General features: G+C 46.1%; 1 protein-coding gene and 1 long non-coding RNA gene across 2 annotated transcripts in view; both read left to right on the forward strand.

The window, feature by feature from the left end:
• LOC148664775 (uncharacterized) overlaps positions 1-3,576 on the forward strand; it is an 8,882-nt gene extending 5,306 nt beyond the window's left edge. Inside the window, exons 5-7 of the mRNA XM_088631544.1 lie at positions 347-786; positions 1,577-1,785; positions 3,219-3,576. Coding sequence (XP_088487670.1) covers positions 347-786; positions 1,577-1,785; positions 3,219-3,224 — 655 coding nt within the window. The 3' untranslated portion in view covers positions 3,225-3,576. The remainder of the gene's footprint in view (positions 1-346; positions 787-1,576; positions 1,786-3,218) is intronic.
• Positions 3,577-11,330: 7,754 nt separating this feature from the next.
• On the forward strand, positions 11,331-13,485 carry LOC148664776 (uncharacterized). The gene is made up of 3 exons (XR_015937152.1): positions 11,331-11,430; positions 12,981-12,998; positions 13,277-13,485. It is a non-coding gene; the product is annotated as an uncharacterized LOC148664776 (long non-coding RNA).
• Positions 13,486-19,932: the final 6,447 nt, after the last annotated feature.

Below are 19,932 nucleotides of genomic sequence, written 5' to 3' on the forward strand. Positions count from 1 at the left end.
ACACTCCTACTCTTTTCGAGAAACACCCTGGGATTTTTAATGACCACAGAGAGTCAGGACCTCAGTTTTACGTCTCACACGAAGGACGGCGCCTGTTTACAGTATAGGGTCCCTGTCACTATACTGGAGCATCAGGACCCATACAGACCGCAGGGTGAGCGCCCCCTGCTGGCCCCACTAACACCTCTCCCAGCAGCAACCTTAGTTTTTCAGCAGGTGGACATCTCCCCCCCTGTCTCTTAGCTCGCTGGCTCGGATTCTCCTGTCCCATACGGTCTCGGTGGTGGGGGGCTGCGGGCTTCCACACAAGAGGGGTCACAGTTCCCCACCCCATCTCCTCCTCCAGGTATGAGAATCTGAGCAAAGGCGTGGGTGACACCTGCAGCGACGTGGTCAAGACCAAGGCGGACAAGGAGCAGCAGAAGAAGGAGAAGACGGCGGAGGCCAAGGCCCTGGAGGGACAGTGCAGCAAGCTAGACACCTCGGTCAAACAGCTACAGGGGGAGAGAAACCAGCTGGAGACGGACATCCAGGACAAGAACAAGAAGCTGCAGTGCCTCTTCAACAGCATCGGGGAGCGGGACCGCAAGTTCGGCATCGTGGCGGCCGTGGTGCCCATCCAGAAGGCCACCAACGACCCCAAGGACAAGGCGGCCGTGGAGTCCCTCAAGGTCCAGCTGGAGGAGCTGCGCAGCCGCAAGGACGCCAAGGTGTCGGAGCTGTGGCAGAAGGAGAAGGAGCTGATCCGGCTGCAGCTGGACTACGCCAAGGTCCAGATCGACATGGGTAGACGGGCGGGTTGCCGGATCGTGGGGGCCGCTGGAACGTGTTTTGTGCGGGGTGTTGGCCTCAACAACGTGGCTGGACGGCTTGCTCCACACCCCTACCACCCTTTGTGTGAAGGAGCCGCTCCTGTCCTGACTGAAGTCCCGCTCTCGGCTTCAAGCCCATAGCAAAGTCAGGATTTAGGGAAATGTGTTTTGTTTTTTTATGTGATTGTTTGCTTGTAACAGACCTGAGCTGTCGCCAGAGTTGAAACCAGTAGGCGGGTGGGTTGCCGAACCGTGGGGGGCCGCTGGGATGAGGCTTGTCTGCCGGGGTGAGGTCACGGCCTCGGCGACCCCGATTCCCACCGGCAGCTCAGGACAGGCCTGTCCCGGTCCGGCAGCTCGGTGCACGAAAACGTCCTGTTTGTAACCTCCAGTCACGGCTGGCAGATCGGTAACTGACTGAGAAGCAGATCTCAGCCAGCTGCGTCTTAACCGAATTCTGGGTGTTGGCTTCAGCAACATGGCTGGGCAGGGTGTTCCCCACTTCCCCCACCCTTTGTGTAAAAGAAGCGCCTCCTGTCCAGCTGCATCTTTACCCAATTCTGGGTGTCGGCTCCAGCAACATGGCTGGGCAGCTTGTTCCCCACTCCCCCACCCTTTGTGTAAAGGAGACCCTCCTGTCCTGACTGGAGGAGCTCATCCAGCTGTGTCTTGAGAGAAGCCAGGGTATGTTTCCATCTAAAAATGACATCTGCCTCTTGGTCCAGCCCCTCCAGCAATTCCTGTTTTCCTCCTCTGCCTCCCAGGATCCATTGGAGATCCCAAGATGCTGGCGGAGGTCCAGAAGTGCCTGACCAAGATCCAGGAGATCCTGCTGCAGATGAAGAAGTTCTGGGAGACGACCGGCGTGGCGCTGGACAACCTCAAGCAGAGGACCTTCGCCGGAGAGGACATGCTGGACTTCCTGGAGGACTGTGAGATGGACTTCCTGTCCAGCCTGGATAAGGCCGAGCCGGTCAGTGTTGTTTTTTTTTCCCAGAGCGATTCTGGTAGATCAATCTCAGAGCGGGGGTGGACAGAGCTGTCCTGCCTGGCGGGTTGAGCTTCTCTGATCTGGTACCTGTTGGCCCAGATCTTTGCCTGCACACCCCAGACACTCTGATTGAGCTGCAGCACCAACAATCCTACAGGCAGCCCCTGAGCTGCCGATGCAGTGGTTACTGTGGCTTCTGATGGGTGCAGTGCTTGTCCTGTATAGGCGCGGGTGGTGTTGTGGGGAGGCTGTTCTGTCATCACCCTGTCAAGTGGAATAAGAAAAGCGAGAGTCAAAAGTGTAGCCTAAGGCGATGGAGACCAAAGGCTACGAGATTGAAGAGCAAGGTGGGAGGTTTCACAGGGGACGCAGGGGATCATGAGCTGTAGCTGTGGATCAGAGAGTAGTCATGTGCTAAACATCCAGACGGCCCCCTTCTGGGCTAGAATTGGGTCAGATCCTTTCACTGGTCAGGGATAATCCTGCGGGTGGATTATCACTGCAGGGGTTTGCGAGACATGTGGACCGCACCCCAATGCCTTCTGGGATAGAGGTGTGCACCCCCCCCCGAGCGAGCAGATGATTCCTGGCGGGCTGATGGGTGCGTTTTGATTCCGATTGGTCCACGTTATCTCCAGGCCTCGGTGCGGCAGGGATAAATCCTGTTGCTCTCAACTGCGCTTCACTGAAGGGACTCAAACCCCCTCTCGCACCCAAGATGGCAACTGACAACCCACTGAAGCTACACATGTGTGAGCCTGGTCAGTACCTGGAGGGGAGACTTCTGGGAAAAACTAATTCTGCTGCTGGAAGAAGTGGTAGTGGGGCCACCAGTTTGTGTGGGTCCTAATGCCCCAGTATAGTGACGGGGACACTGGACTGTAAAAAGGTGCCGTCCTTCTGATGAGACATAAAACCGAGGTCCTTACTCTCTGTGCTCATTAACACTTCCAGGATGTTTCTCGAAAAGAGTAGGGGTGTAACCCCGGCGTCCTGGCCAAATTTCCCATTGTCCCTTACCAATCATGGCCTCCTAATAATCCCCATCTCTGAACTGACTTCATCACTCTGTTCTCCTCCCCACTGAGAGCTGATGTGTGGTGAGCGTTCTGGCGCACTATGGCTGCCATCGCGTCATCCAGGTGAGGGCTGCACATTAGTGGTGGTAGTGGGATTCCCCATTACCTGTAAAGCACTTTAAGTGGGGTGTCCAGGAAAGTGTTATATAAGACCGCGTGGGTCTGATTGGGGAAATGGAGTCACGTGGTTCAGACAACAGCCCCCCCTTTTCCCACAGCAGAAGGATTGCCAGCAGCAGGAGCGTTTCTTCTCTGCCCCGTGGCAGTGAGATCTCACGTTTCCCCGCACCACTCGGGTCGGCCTCACATCTGTGCTTCTCCTCCCCTTCCCCGCAGATCTGAAAGAGCTTCTGCAATGTCTGCATGCACGTCCGCGGGATGTTCATCCTGCAGTCCAAGGAGGCCTACAGGTTCCTGGAGGTCAGCCCCTCGGCCCTGAGCAAGGAGCAGTGGCAGCATGAGTACGACAGCGTGGTGGCGCAGCTGGACAAGCTGAACCCCCCCACCCTCCGGGAGCTGCCGGACCAAGATGCTGGGAAGGCTGTTGAGGGGCCGAAGTAGGGCGGTGCTTCAAGTCGGGGGGGCTGCTGGGATATCGACCACTCTGAAGGGGTCGACTCCTCCCTTCGCCCCCATCGTGGGGTTCTTGGGGCTCCGGCGATGCTCTTCACACGCAATAAAAAGTCGATCAGCACCTCTTGCGTAGTGGCTTTTTTTGCAGTGATTATCTGTACCAGAGGCTTGACCCCTTATTTCTGGGGGGGCGAGGAATGATGTGCCTTTCGTCGAACCTCTGTATGGTGAAGGCAGATGGGCCTCGAGGGGCCCCTGCTTTCAATCCCCTGCCCATCAGCGGGTCCTCTGCTGTCTCGATCGTGTGGCGAAAGAGGGGACGAAGGTCTGACAAAGATGGCAGCTCTTGTCTCAAACTACATTTCCCAGAATGCATTGGGGTGTGTGTGTGGGGGGGGTTTGACCTGTGCCATCCTCCGTCACCTGACTGATTTGGAAGCAGACCATTGGTCAGGTGACTGCTTCAAGACAGGAAGCTGAGGACTCTAGGTCTGCTTTCTTCCCACTGGCTGTACTTCAGTTATATAGCACAGCACAGTGCCTTACAGCGCTGCGGCCCCAGTTCTGACTCCTGGAGTGCTCTATCTGTGTAGAATATGTATGTTCTCTCTGTGTCCATGTGGGTTTCCTCCCACAGTCCAGAGACATGCTAGTGGGTTCATTGGCATCTAGGAAAATTGGCCCAGATGTGTTACCTTAGTCTTTTTCTACATTTCTAAATCTCACAGTGTTTTCCTGCCTGCACAGTAGTGGTAGAAACCATGAAGTTAATTCTTATGATCGGCTTTAATTCAGACCTCTGTCTACTAATTAGACACCCCACCATCCCGATGCTCAGGGCATGACCATGACTCCCCCCCCCCAGCTGCGTGTTAAACACAGGAGGAGGAAAAAGGCTGGTTCTTCGTCTGAAGTGATTCATGGGGGGTTTGACTGGATTTGGAGATTGGGATCGGGGTCCAGTCTGTTTACGGAAATAAGCAGCCATCACATTTATAATTCAGTAGATCACACATATTAAAAGAACATGGCATGCTGTAACCTTTCACAGAGAAACATTTCAGCTCCCATGAGAAGGTCAGATGGTAACGGCTGCTCTGATGAAATCCGCTGACATTGTGAATACATCACGAGTATTCATACATACCGTACTAGTATTGAGAAGTAATTGTGATGACATCCCCTGAGTTGGCTGTTCGTCGCATGAAATACTAGTATCAGGTGCCCTAGTAGTTTTCCCTATTTTGGGCAACAGCCATATAACTCCTAGCTGGCAGCCCCACTGAAGCTCAGCAGGTGTGAGCCTGGTCAGTACCTGGATGCGAGACCTCCTGGGAAAAACTAAGGCTGCTGCTGGAAGAGGTGTTAGTGGGGCCAGCAGGGGGTGCTCACCCTGCAGTCTATGTGGGTCCTAATGCCCCAGTATAGTGATGGGGGACACTATGGCCCTTACCAATCATGGCCTCCTAATAGTCCCCATCTATGAATTGGCTTTATCACTCTGCTCTCCTCCCCACTGAGAGCTGGTGTGTGGTGAGCGTTCTGGAGCACTATGGCTGCAATCGCATCATCCAGGTGGATGCTGCACATTGGTGGTGGTGGAGGGGATTCCTATTATCTGTGAAGTGCTTTGAGTTGAGTGTCCAGAAAAGTACTATATAAGTGTAAGCAATTATTATTATTATATTTATTATCCCTACTGAACCGCACAGCCCTGCCAAGACCCTTACAGCCCAGAGTCTAAGCCCCTACTCAACAGAGCCACAAAGTCCAGCCCCAATTTCTTTACTTATCAATGTGCGACTGTCACTAAGGTGAAAACCAGCTTGCACTCAGGAGCAGGATGTGATCCCCCCAGCCTGTGACACTGAGCCCACAGTCTTAACCTCCACACTACAGAAGCACACACTCCCAGACTCCCTCTCTTCACACTTATCAGTGTGTTGACATTTCAGGAAGAATTACACTGAAAAACCACAGGTCTCATGGAGGATTTGAGCCCACCACCAGTCAGCCACAAGCCCAGACTCTTAACCTCTGGACCATAAAGCTCAACCCCTAACTGTTGACTTAGCAATGTGTTACTGTTGCTATGAATTATACTGAAAAACAACATGCAATCACGGCCAGGACTTGAGCCCACAACCAGGTGACTGTGAGCCTACAGTTGTAACCGGTGAGGTACAGAAGCACACACTCACAGGACCAGTCTCTTTACTGATCAGTGTGTTGACATTTCAGGAGGAATTAAACTGAAAACAAATCATAAATCTCATGGACTGAGACTGAGCCATGACTCCATACTTCACCTCTACATTAGAGCTCCTGACAAGCCAATCTCTGTACTAATCACCGTCTTACTGTCACTAGGAACGAAATTGAAAGTTAACATGAGGACACAGCCAGGACTTGAACTCCTTACCCTCAGGCTGAGAGTCCTGCTCGACAGAGACACAAGCCTTGTGACTGAGTCTCTTTACTCATCAACGTGTTACTCTCAGGAAGAATGTGATTGGGAAGAAAAAGAACAGTTCTCTGGCAGGACTTGGTCATAGTCAGCAGTTCAGAATCTGTCCCTTCAGATCCGGACTACGATTCAGCTCCTAGTTTCGGTTTGTTCGCCTAATTACCTCCCTACGACTCTGGCATCTGCATTGGATCCGTTTCACCTCTTCAGAGCAGCATTATAGAAACCGAGCCTTATTATGGATCACGCGGATGCACAGACTCTTCGTTCCCTTCTCCCGCAGCATTCCCAAACTATCACCCAGCTGCAATCTTCACTCCAACAGCTCACTAACCAGGTCCCCTGGCTTTTTTCTTCCCCTGTTTCGCCAGCTCCTGCACCGATTCCTGTAACGCATTTTGCACAAGCACCTGCTCCGACCCCCGCGGCCCCGTCCACCACTCCCTCAACCTTACCATTTGTCCTCCCGGAGAAGTATGATGGCAGCCTTGCAGGCTGCATGGGCTTTATTGCTCAGTGCTCCCTGGCTTTTCAGCTGCAGCATGAGCGTTTTTCTACTCTTCGGGAGCAGATTGGATTCGCCCTTTCCTTGCTCACAGGCAAAGCATTGGATTGGGCAGCAGTATTGCTTGCTAGGGGAGATCAGCTGTTCTCTGACTTTCAGCTTTTTGCTGACCGTCTCCAGGCACGTTTTTCTGAAAGCAACCCGGATTTGACTTGCCTTCGGCTTTCCTCTCTTCGCCAGGGCGACAGACCACTGCAAGATTATGTGGCTGAATTCCAAGCCCTCGCCACAGAGTCTGCCTGGAACCCTGAAGCTTTGGTTTGCCTCTTCTCTAAGGGTCTCTCGGAGGATTTAAAGGACCACCTGATGCTCAGGCCTCTACCCACCTATCGCTCAGGTGGTTGAATTGGACACCCGCATTCGGCTTCAGAGAGCAGAGAGACACCCAGGAAGCAGACCTGTGCACCCCATGGATCCTCCCCTTTTGGCACCCACCCTGCTACATGCACCCCTGTCCTTGGAGGAAAAGGAAAGGCACCGTCAGGAGGGGCTGTGTCTGTACTGCTCTGCGTTGGGTCACCTGCTCGCCTACTTGTCCTTCGAGACTCCCACATCCATCTCGAGCTCTCCCACTGCCTACTCTTAGAGTCAGTAGTGCTGTTTTTTCACAATCCTCTTCGGGGCCTTTATTCCCAGCTGAGATTTCATGGATGGACACGCCCCTTCCCCTTTCGGTTTTGGTGGATTCAGGGGCAGCGGGGAACTTTGTGGATGCCTCTTTTGCTAAGAAGTGGGATATTCCTCTTGCTCCGGTTTCACCCCCTGTCTGCATTCAAACTTTGGATGAGTCACCGATTTCTCCTGGACACATTACCTGGCAGGCTATTTTTTCTATCCCTTACTGTTGGTGCCACTCACGTGGAGAACATTTCACTCCTTCTCCTGGATTCCCCTGCTTACCCTGTGATCCAGGGCTTTCCCTGGCTCAAGAAGCAAGATCCCCACATCTCCTGGGCCAAGAATGAGATCATCGCCTGGAGCCATGCCTGTCGTGACAACTGTTGTAACCCTACGCTCAATGTTGCTGCTGCAGTAATCCCCTTGGAAGAGCAGTCTATTACCCCCCCACCCCCCCCCCAATGTGCACATCTGAAACAAGCCTTTGACAAACAGAAAGCTCTATCGCTCCCCCCTCACTGCACCTGCGACTGTGCAATAGATTTGCTTCCGGGAACCCTCCCACCCAAAGGACGGATCTACCCCCTCACAGGCAGAGAATGAAGTCCTGCAAGACTATATCATGGAGACCCTGGATTCCGGTTTCATCCCTCCTCATCCCCAGCCTGTGCAGGGTTTTTCTTCATAGGGAAGAAGGACGGCTTCTTGAGGCCCTGTATTGACTACAGAGGGCTGAACTCCATTACAGTCAAAGATCACTACCCCTTGCCTTTAATCCCGGCCGCTCTGGAGTCCGTACGTGGAGCGTCCATCTTCTCAAAACTAGATCTACAAGGGGCTTATAATTTAATCAGGATCTGAGAAGGGGATGAGTGGAAGACGGCCTTTATGACCACTATGAATATCCGGTTATGCCTTTTGGACTCACTAATGCCCCGGCAGTCTTCCAGTCCTTCATGAATGACCTTTAGGGACATTATTGGAAAGTTTGTTTTGGTATACTTGGACGACATCCTAATTTTTTCCGCCAACCCTCAGGAACATGTCCATCACATCCAGGAGTTCTTGTCCAGACTCATCGACAACCAGCTATACACCAAGCTCGAGAAATGCGTTTTTCATGCTTCTAAGATTCACTTTCTGGGCCATCCTGGATGCAGTTGTAGTGTGCTCTCTGAAGGCACCAGTTCTGTAGGGTTTGGGCATTTACTGGGACAATTATTAATTGTAGCGGTAAATCACAAAATGATTCTTTTGATGGCTTTAGAATCCAACCATGCGATATAACTCAAACAACGCACACACACAGGTACTAATACACGAGGATACATTTATTAATACATAGAATATGCATGTAAAACTAACAGATCTTATCGAGAGGGTTATCAGAATACAAAAGGTATATATTCAGTCAGTTACAAAGTGTTACACATATATCAAGAGGACATATGTTCAGTATATCATTCATTTAGACCGTTTCGTAATTGAACTTGGTTCCAACTTCTACATTAGATACTCAAAACAAGAACATAACTCTTAGGAATTAAATTGATATCAGCTGGTTGGGATAACAATTGAATTCTCAAGCTGTAATGCATTGAAGTTGAATACTCATCCAATCTCTGGGGTTTCAGATCAGCACTGTCTACGAGAGTACCCCTCCCACCTCCTGCAGGTTTCCGAGCTGCAGCAATGATCAGTTCGTCTCACATGCGAGAAGTCTTCAGGTGGAAACAAGAGCCCCCTCTTCTCGCAAGTTTTGCACATGTTTGAGTGGTTTTAATGCGTCTCTTTCGTACATGGTGCTGATCTTTTGGAAAGCAGGAGCAGGTGACTCCTGTCACACGAGAGAGCACAGCCTTTTCCTCCCCCAGCGTGTGTTTTGGTAACTTGCCATGATTGTATAGTGGTCAGTACTTTGCATTGTGGTCGCAACAACCTCGGTTCGAATCTGGGTCACGGCAGAATAGGGGCGTCTGCCTGTACTACTTGCATGAATGAAGGCAAAAAAAAGCCAATCGATGTGAACAAACAGCACTTTACAGAGGAGTTCTACCTGAGTGGATTGTTGATGAGGCCACTCTGACATCTTCTGTTTTCTTCAATGACTTACTCAAAGTGAAAATATTCAAGGCGATCGTATCACTGTACTCCACGTAGATGATCTAAATGAAATCACAGTAGAGTACAGGACACATAGTGAGGAGCTCACGCAGTCAGTACTCTTGAATACGACAAGAGGAAAGGCACATTGTACATCTGTGGAACAGATTTAGCTTAATTGGCTTAGCTGGCTAGTAAACAGGAGATCCTGCGTCCGATTCCCAGCGGTGCCTTTCTTCGTGTCTTACTGTACAGAGTTTATCGTTATAGTCAAATCCCATGCCTTTTAATTTACGTGAATGCAAGTGTTGGTTTCCTTTCTGCAACAACTTGTTTTTAAAGAAATCTATACAGCTTGCGAAAGATGAAAGACAAATGTTGAACCCATGCCCCCAAAGAACCTGGAGCCTTAAGCCAGCACCTTAGACTGCTCAGCCACACTACCCGCTGTGCCTTGTCTCTTTGTCTCATTACTTGCCTGGAGGAAGCCGGGTGGCTCTTGCTCTTGTCATCCAACTTAGTGGCGTTATGACTGTGGAACCGACTGCACTTCTTTTTCTGAGATGCTTCCCCTCTCATGGCGAGATCTTGACTTCTTTAACATAAAGTTTTTGGATAAAGTTTTCCTGTGGAGCAGGCTTCAGACCTCTGCGTACAGCACCCTTGATCTCATTTTTTTTACAGCAGCTGCATCCGGAAAATTATGCTTCTTACTTTTCATTTGAACAACAAAAATACATACAATACAAACAAGAGCACATATAACGTATCAAGAAAATCGCCAGGGGTTCATGCTATAATACAATTACATTTTATGAAAAACGATTGCACAAGGTAAATAAGAAAAGGTCCGCACACCCAGTGGGCAGTGATTCATTGAATATACGTATATATCACGGCGAAAACAATACAACAATACTGAGACTATTCATTGTTATTAAAATAACTTAATTAAATCATGTTGTGATATTTAGAAATATAAATTTGTTTGCAAGTGAAGTTTTTTTTATTTATCTGACCCAGGGAAAAGTTTTATTTTTTCAAAGAAATGTTTGTTAAAAAATAAAGTCATGGCTCCGGCTGGATTCCGGCTTGTGTTGCGATACATGAATATAATTATATCGTTATTAATTTCTTTAGATACGTGATTCTATATTATATTCCCTTTTAATCAAATTCTAAAAGTATGCTTGTTGACTCCGGTATCACGTTAGTTAAAGACTTCGATGCTTAAAATGTTTAGGGAGAAATGGAATACTGGTGTGTATTTTTTCATTAAAGTAATGAGACCAGCCATATAAATATTCAATACTAAAACGGGCACAGTAAAGACATTTAAATCTTTCTACAACCTACCAACGCACCACGAGTGCCCTGTCCGTCAACCAATCATGTACCGCGGTATTTTGCGTCATCGCGCGTCACAATGCGCGAGGCCGTAGCCAATAACCTCCGGTACGTGTCTGTGCTGCGCACTTTGAATGGCTGCATCTGTATGTATTGTACTATTTTTATTGTATCATTCGTTACACTGTGGCTGTGTTGTCTGTGTTAAGCTGCTGTTGCACTGCAATTTCCCTCATGGGATCCATAAAGTATCTATCTAAAAAAATGTATATGCATTAGTTCATCAGATTGTGATATTGTTTGATGCTGTTTGTAGGCTTTAAATTCTTTTACAAGACATAATGACACAGGCTTCCTGATTGACATGTCTACAGAGGCTTGAGACCTGATACACATGGACCCTAACAGAATAATACTTCACAGTGCAGAGTGATACCACATCCATACAAATAAAGAGAATCACACCAGCATGACTGTATGAATAGAGGAGCAATGGATTATCACTCATACCCATACAAAATGTACAATTCTACTCTGGGCAGTAGAAACACAAAAAAGTGAGTGATTCTAAAACAATATTTCCCAGAAGAGTATGGTATTGCATGGGGTCTATTTAGGGTTGAATCAGTGCACAGCTAAACATGAATTCTACAGTATGTGTACATTATATTAGAAATAGAACATAAATCTTACTTCACACTGTCAGTAACAAGCCCTACTAGATGTGTGTCAGTGCCTGTGGGATAATACTCCTGTCCTGTTTTCCAGGAGACAATTTCCCTGCTCCTCTGGATGGATGGTGGCTCTCTTCCTAACAGCAGCTGTTACTGTAGCAGCATCAGTACTTCTGGTGATCCAGTGGAGAATAATGGACAGTATGTGCTCATTATATATAGACACGTGTGTGTGTTTGAATGTCTGTGTCAGGAAGGATTTAAAATTCCTCTGTATATGAGCAGATCAGGACATTCCTTTTGATAACAACTGACTGCCAGTGGGAACTAAAAAACTACAACATTTAGCTCAAGAGCCAGAGCATGTTCTAGTCTTTATAGAGAACTACACCCCAGCAGAGCTACTGATGCAGCTATCTATAATACAAACATCTATAATACACATCAAACCCTGAGATAAACTCACTGCATTATACCAGTGAGCCACAATCAGCCCTTCGTTGCTCAAAACAGATCAACAGGTGACACTTGTGAAAGAAGATTCATTTAATCTGTTCTTTCTCCTTAGCCTAATGATCACGTCTTGAAAAAAAAAATGTTGTAGCGATTCTCTGTAGTTTCCCTCTGCACAGGAGGACGAGAGAGGCAAGAGACTGGGAGTGCAGTGAACTGCCTTCTTGTCCTTGTTTGGGACACAGGCGTGCTGGTCACTCAGAGAGGACAGGAAGGAAGAAGGTAGAGGGAGAGAGTGATGGCCAGAGAGACAGAGAAAGGAAACTGGACTCTGTTTATAGAGAGAGGAGAGGGCAAGCTGGATGATGAAGGTCAGGTGTTCAGGGCTCAGGATTGTTACAATTGATATAAATTACAGTACAATATGTTCTTAAAGCCTCTGTGTATAGTATATTTTTAATAAGCAAAAGTAAAATGAAATTAACTTTTCTCTAATTATTATTTATACACAATTTCTAATATTTCTGTGTACTATATGAAATAAAAATATTTCTGTTTGTGTTACACAATATTGTACAATACAATATTTGTGCAGAGTTGTGTGTAATCATTGTATTTCATTAGATTGTTTATCGCTACTGTACAGTACGATTAATGCAGAAAGGCACAAACAGGTATATACATTTTTACATTTCAATATTAGAATAAGATTTGACAACCACACACAGCTGCAGTAGTTTAAGGATTCACTTCAGAGTAGTGCAGTCCTCTGATTCCGGAGTATCTATCTTTGTCACCATAGTCAAGCCCATTCAAAGACCCCCTAACCCTTCCTGTCTATTTCAGCCCCTGATGGCAGTGACTTTCCCTCAGTCTGGAACAGTGTATTCATGAGCTCTGTGTTCATTGGTCAAACATGATCACGTGACAGGAGGGGGTGGGGACCTTTAAAGGGGAAACCACAGATGAATGGTAGAGAGTGTCAGACCTGTTAATCTATCACAGAAATCACAGATGACCTGGAGAGAGACAGACCTTCTCATCTATCAGAGAGAACAGGGATAAGAGGGGTCAGTTCTTTGGAAGTTCACAGCAGAAAGGGTTGAATAAGATCTGTGGATCAATTACTGTCAAACGTATGGCTAGAGGAGCAGAACGACCTGCAAGGATTCTCTCTCTTATGTTATTTTGTGCAGTGAAATATAGAATATTTGTAATAGAAAACATGGCTGATGTATTTTTTCAGCTTCTGCAGCCCTGATGCTGTGTCACTCACTGTCCTGTCTGTTTCTTTACAGGGCAGGAGAAACTCAATGGTGAGTAAATCAGTCAGACTCTCTGTGCTGTGTCCTGTAGTGATTTCAGCAGGAGCTCCTCTGTAAATGATCCTGCACCAGTTTTCTAACTGAATTGTCTGTTATTATGATGAAAGGTCCACGTAGAACAACTTGTTTATTAACACTTTTCTTATAATTGACAGTTTATTTATGGAAGGAGCTATTAACTGCCAATTTGAAATTGAAAACTTAAACCAAGTTGAGTGTCATCAGACACCGGAGCTCTGATGGTCTAAATCATGTCTTATTATTTCCAGCCATCCCTGTCATCCTCACAGAACTGTCTAAGTGATCTTCTGTGTCTCTGAGATCACAGATCCACCAATACAAACACTAATGAATTATATTTGAGTGCACTGTTGTTCTGCAGTTTACTGTACTCTACTGTAATGAACTATATTGCACTGAAGTGTATCCTTCTAGTGTATTATCCGTCAGTAATACTGTTACGTCCCAGTGTGTGTGTTTTTTCTGTTATGTCCACACTGCTGACCCTTGATTGTTCTCCCTTCCCCATTGGCCCACCATCACACCACATTTTCAGTATGACGTCATCATTAATTAACTCTCAGCCAATCAGAACACATTTTATTCACTATATAACATGGAGGCTTTCAGGAAAAAGAGGCCTTTCGTTTGACTTCGGTCCCGTTTGGTTTTGGTTATCGCTTCGCTTCGCTTCTGGTTATTGCTTCGGCTTCGTTTGTTGGTTTGTTTTGCTTTGTATGTGTGTGTATTTTCATATAGCTTTGGCTTTGTTGTTTTGTTGGTTTGTTGTTAGTTTCTTTGTACTTTCGTTTGTTTGTGTGTTCATCCTTGTTTTGTCATTACCTTGCCCCAGTGGTACATGTTCAACTTTTGTGTTCTTTTGTACCCTGCTCCTGTTGATTACTCTTGTTTTCCCTTATTTGTATTCCTGGTTCACTTGTGTTTTTGTGTGAACTTTTGTATATAAGGTTAGTTTAGGTTGTTGGGTACACTTACACACTTAGTTGATTTTGTATTAGTACACTAGTTTAGTACGGGTGAGTGCCGTTTGTCTTGTATGGTTTTGGGTAGTCAGTGCAGGTTAGCTAGGGTGTTGAAGACGCCGAAGACCGTGTGTTTCGGGTTTTCTTTTGTAGTCAGATTAGCTTTCCCTCACTGTCCTAGCCAGCTCTATTTTGTTTTTTTCTTTGGCACCACTCTAGTTCCTTACCCTTATCACGCTTCCTAGTCCCTCACCAAAACCCCCCCTGCTTTCAAAAGAATTATCCTAAATGTTACACCCCTTTTCCCCTAGACACTTGGGGTCGTAACAAATACACACAGGTGTTTGATCAGTTGTGAAGATTTAAAAAAGGAATAGAAGCTACAGAGAAATAGAGACATTCCTGTACCACAATGTAAATAAGGAGATCTTACTCAGTTTTGACTCTGTTTGGTCCCAATGCACATTTTCAAAGTTAATATTTTAATGAAAACTTTAGTTTTAGACCATTTGCATGGGTGAAAGAAACTAACTGGCAGCACAAACTATAAAGTAAGAAATGCTGCTTGTATGAATATCAGTACTCTTTGCTCTCTTCTAATGTGTCAAAGACACATTTTCTTCACTCTTGTCTGAAAAGACAAAGACTGACAACAGCCCATCAGCCCCCTGTCCTGAGTGAACAGTCTGTATCTTGACACTGTGGGGGTCCTGCCTGTGTCTTGCTGTCACACACAGTGTCTGTAGTGCTGGAACAATACAACTGCTCTGACTGCTTGTGTTCAGCCAGCTGGGCCCCTGTCTGTGTCAGACTGATACTGTCTCTGTCAGTCTTCCTGGATCAGGCCTGGTGTGGAGATGTGCTCACCATGGTGTGTGACTGGTCATCTCTCACTGTCCAGCTGATGTCCAGAGATCAGGCAGTGTGACCAGTGAGAAGGACATCTCTGTATCTCAGTCAGTGATACTGATCACTCTTGGTACCGAACCCTTAGTCTGTGTGAGAGCAGCCCACACTTTCACTCATCTGACTGAACAGTGAACAGAATTCAGTATTAATGGATGGTTATTTAAATATGAAATATCCCTCAGTGCTGGAGACTGCAGACTGTATTTATTTCTTATCTCTCTCAGTGGCTCAAGCACCAGACTCCAGGGTGTCCTGTGATGTGTCTGTGTGTCTTATTGCATTATGCTGCTCAGTCTTATTGAGTGAGACTCCAGTCTTACAGCCACTGCTGCTCACACTCACTGACACTCTGATCCACACTGCAGTGGAGACTGGGGATCCTGAAATGAACTGACTGCAGACTGTAGTATAAACTCTGGTATAATAACAGGTAAGAAGCAATAAAGGTCTTTAATACAATAAAGACTTACTCTCTTTCTGCAGATGCTGTATGTACAATGTGTGAAACTCTGCTGACTGACAGCACTGACTGTACTGACATTTTCTTACCAGTGTGTGACTGTGATTCACAGTGTCTGTATCTCTGTGGTCCAGTGGGTGACTGGGATTAACAGTGTCCGCATCTCTGTTTCAAAATGGCAGTGGCTGTGCAGTGCTGCAGGTAGGTCTGTTTCCTGTTGAAGATTCAGACACAGTACTGCTATTGAGCACCAATATTAAAGAGTATTGATTCCTGGTGAGAAATGCACTGATAAAAGGTTAAGGAGAATGAGAATCAGTGTAAAGTGAGATTCCCTGCAGGTTCACATCATATTCCTTTGGAAAACCTCATCTCCTTTCACAGTGATCATGTTGTCATTCAGCCAGTAGAGTCATGTCTGTGCTGGACTGACTGAGCTATAAAATCACACAACCTAAATCAAAACCTTTTTACTATGAAAAGTTCACAGCCTGTAGCAGACTACATGTCATGGGTACAAATCATGAATCCTACACAGTGGAGCATTTTAATAAACATAGTGGAGATGACAAAATCCATTATTACAGTATTTACACAACTGACGGTAAGAACACTATTTCACTGCTGACCTCGTGATCCTACATAATAAGGATATGTGTCCCCGTCACTGTACTGGAGCATTCAGGGTGAGCGCCCCCTACTGGCCCCACTAACACCTCTTCCAGCAGCAGCCTCAGCTCTCCCAAGAGTCTCCCCTCCAGGTACTGGCCAGGCCCACACTGCTGGGTCTCAGTGGGCAGCTGGTTGTGAGCAGTTTTCACGCTGGTGCTTGATCTCCTTCAGAGATATTAGACATAAAGCCAGCGAGCAGCACAGCCTGATAACCCATGCACTGTCACGCTCTAAACTATATCTTTACATGACCTTTGCCCCGTTCACCTGTCTGGGGTATAACCTCAGTATTGTCTGTGCTGGACACAGACACTACAGCTCAGTACTGACCATCTCCTTTCTTCTGTACAGGTGAAGGCAGCCCCATCCCTGACCTGCGTAAGTCCACTGTGTGTAAAATCACAGCTCCTGCTGGGCTCAAGTTCTCTCCCTGTCAGTGTGCTGGGGAAGAGTGTGTGTGGAGGACAGAGCGGTATTTAAACTGGGGGGCAGAGAGCTCCCAAAAGGGCAATTCTGTTGGACCAGAAAAGCCTGGGCAACACTAACAATAAATTAGAAAAATAACACATCACAGAAGTCCATTCTTAAATATTTCTATATTACTAATGTATTTTTTCAATTCTTAGAACATGAGCAATAAAGAGGAGGTTTCACACCGGTTTCAGTGTGAATAAAGCTGAGCTCCAGATTTTTTTTTAATACTGATACTGTATGTCTGAAGTTGTCTTGTAATTTTAACATTTAGTCTCTTGAAAGAAACCAGTTCAAGAAAGCATACTGGTCTCCAGTGAATTTCATTACCCCTGACCCCTTACTTTTTGTACTATGAGATTTATAATGAAAACTGTAGTGACATCTTTGTCTCAATATGGAGCCCAGTGTGTCTGTGATTAACAGTGTCTGTATCTCTGTGTTCCAGTGTGTGACTGTGATTAACAGTGTCTGTATCTCTGTGTTCCAGTGTGTGACTGTGATTAACAGTGTCTGTATCTCTGTGTTCCAGTGTGTGACTGTGAATAACAGTGTCTGTATCTCTGTGTTCCAGTGTGTGTCTGTGATTAACAGTATCTGTATCTCTGTGTTCCAGTGTGTGTCTGTGATTAACAGTGTCTTTATCGCTGTGTTTCTTAATGGCAGTGGCTGTGCAGTGCTGCAGGTAGGTCTGTCTCTTCTTGATGGTAGAGATGCTGTTTTAAGCCCTAGTGTCTGGGGTTATTGTGTTCTTGAGTCCAGAAGGTCTCTTTAGTGTGAGATGGTAAGTATGTAAACTGTGAGAGGCAGCAGTGGGACTCTGGTACAGGGGCTCCTCTGGAGCCTGTAGGCCTCTCTCTTGTCTGGGAAATGGCTGCTTCTCTTCACATGTCAACCAGGCTGATAGGTCAGCAGGAAGAAACATTATAAAATCAACTTTTCTTCTTCTGTTTCCCTTTTTCCTCTGTCTGTGTTAATATTCCAGTTTTCAGAGCTGAACCTCTTTAACCTCCAGCCCCTCAAAGGTCATTTCCACCTGGAGTGTTTGTGTCCTGAACATTTTGCAATATCTTGGACAGGATAGAGAGTACAGGCCTAGTTCGTGGTCTGAATTCAAGGAACCACCTGGACATCAAGTCTAAAACATCAGATTTATATATATATATTACTCAGTACACACACTAGGAAGCAATATCCACCCCCCCCAAAAAAAAAAAAACATTCTTCGAAAGTGATTTTTCAAAATGTAGCACATGTAGATACCTATTTTTCCAGGCTATGTCCAATATATTTCTACTATTTGTACTGGATAGGCTTTTTTTTTACAGCCTTTCTATTCTCCAGGAATAAAACAATAAGAACTGAAAAGAATCTCTTTTATCTTCACTAGATTGACCTGCAGATGAAAGAAGGGTAGTATTTATTAAGTATTGAGAGTTCATACTTAAGTATTTAGTATCAGGAGAGTATTAAGTCAGTATTCACTGGTCATGCGAATAAAGCTTCTTGAATTTAATTGATTAAAACCTCCATTCACTCTGATCATGTATAAGCCACGCCCCTGTCTCTCAGTGGATAGAGATCACTGATTGACAGCTAGTGTCTCCTGTCAGAGATGCGGACAGCTAAGCGCGAGCAGTCTGAAGTCAGTATGAGCGCCTCTGTTTCTCTCAGGGTTTCTGGATGTGTTATTTCTGGTTTAAATTGAATACTTTGGATATTTCCTCACATTTTCAAAGTGTGAAAGCTTTCTTATATTTCAGTAAGGCTTTGCTTTTTCCACTATATTTTTTTTCTGTAACAAACGGGCATTATGCAGTCTTTGAATTCTGCACTTTTTTATTTTGCATCATCAGGAAAATGGTCTTAGAGAAGATGAACGACCTGCTGAACTGAGATTTGAAATAAACCGGTTTAACAGACAGGCTGTCCAGTTTCTTACAGTATACAAGTCGTTGTGGTGGGTTTTAAAGTGTATGAAAGCGAGTGGTCGGGCTGTAGTTTCTCTTGCAGTCTGGTTGGTCCTGTGTTCATTAATAATGTCGTTTAAAAAAATAACGTTTCATCGCTGTGAAAACTAATGTTTAATGTTTGTATTTAGAGGACATTGGGGATCACTTCCATGTGTAATACTCTGACCCTGAGACTGATCTCCCCAGCCGTCTGTGGCCCAGGAAGCTGGGGGTGTGTGTGGATATTGAGGAGAGGAAGGTCTCCTTTTACACAGTGGAGTCCAGAGCTCATCTCTACACTTTCATTGACATGGTCTTAACTCAGGGGGAGAAGATCTATCCTGACTTCTGGACTGTTGATTCAGATAAGGACCTTGAGCTGCTGCCTGCTGTCAGTGTGGAGATTAAACCCGTCACTGACTTATGAACACAGGCTGACTCTCTTCCAGCTCTCTGTCCTCTGAGATGATGTCATAAATATAATAGTAATTTTAGAAATGATGATGTTGTCGTGTTTATACTAAATAAAAAAAAATTAAACAGGGAAAAATAACATGTACCAGAGAGGGCGAGATAACTCGCTACCAGCCTGCTGTACTCCTGACTTGTAAATATCTCTGGAAACCCTCCCATGTTTTTTTTTTCTAATTTTAAGAAAATAAACTTTTAAAAATGAAATCCTGTATGAGTCTCTCCTGCGCACACCGGAGGTTGTGAAGCTGCCAGAACGGGAAGGGACCCACTGATGTCACCACAGCCAGGAGGAATAGGGACTGTGATGCAGACAGGAAGTGGCTCAGGGTGTTTATGGGAGTTGTAGTTTGTAGCCAGCACTGTGTCTGTGAGCAGCTACAGCCAGTCTAATCCTTAGACAGGGTCACATCAGCATATTCTGTATTGTGTATTTTATTTCTTATTGGGTTTATTTTTCCTATGGTGGTTTTGTTAGTGTGAGAGCAGTTTTTTTTATCTCTGTCTCAGGGGGAAGTACGGTGTGGACGCGCTGTGTCTGTTACTCTTTTCTTTTTTCTTTATTTCAGTTCCCAATCAAGTGTGATAATCGGCCAGTGAAAGCTCTGTTTTTCTTCATATGAAAGCCCAAAACCCTAAACCCAGCCCAGGGTTTTACATCTGTTTGGTGGCTGCGGCTTGCTAGGTCTTCATTGACAGAAACGTGGACTTGTAAAAAGCAATGAAGAAGTATGAAGAAATGTCGACCCACATCCAGTTCTTTCTGAAAAGAAGTCTGTATATCAGCTTCAAGAACATGGCCGGGCTGCTTGCTACACACTCCCACCACCCTCTGTGTAAGGATGTGCTCCTGTTCTCAGTTTTAGATGCACTTCCAGCTAGTTTCCGCTCTTGTGCTCCAGATGAAAGCCCTGAATCTAAAGGCTGTGGATGAAGTCACGAGGAAGACTCCCTGTCAGAGGCACTAGGATGAACCCAGTAATGGCTGGACAGTGACACCGAGGAGG

The sequence above is a fragment of the Lepisosteus platostomus genome, chromosome 5, assembly GCF_059453375.1.
Source record: "Lepisosteus platostomus isolate fLepPlt1 chromosome 5, fLepPlt1.hap1, whole genome shotgun sequence".
NCBI classification, from domain to species: Eukaryota; Metazoa; Chordata; class Actinopteri; order Semionotiformes; family Lepisosteidae; genus Lepisosteus; species Lepisosteus platostomus.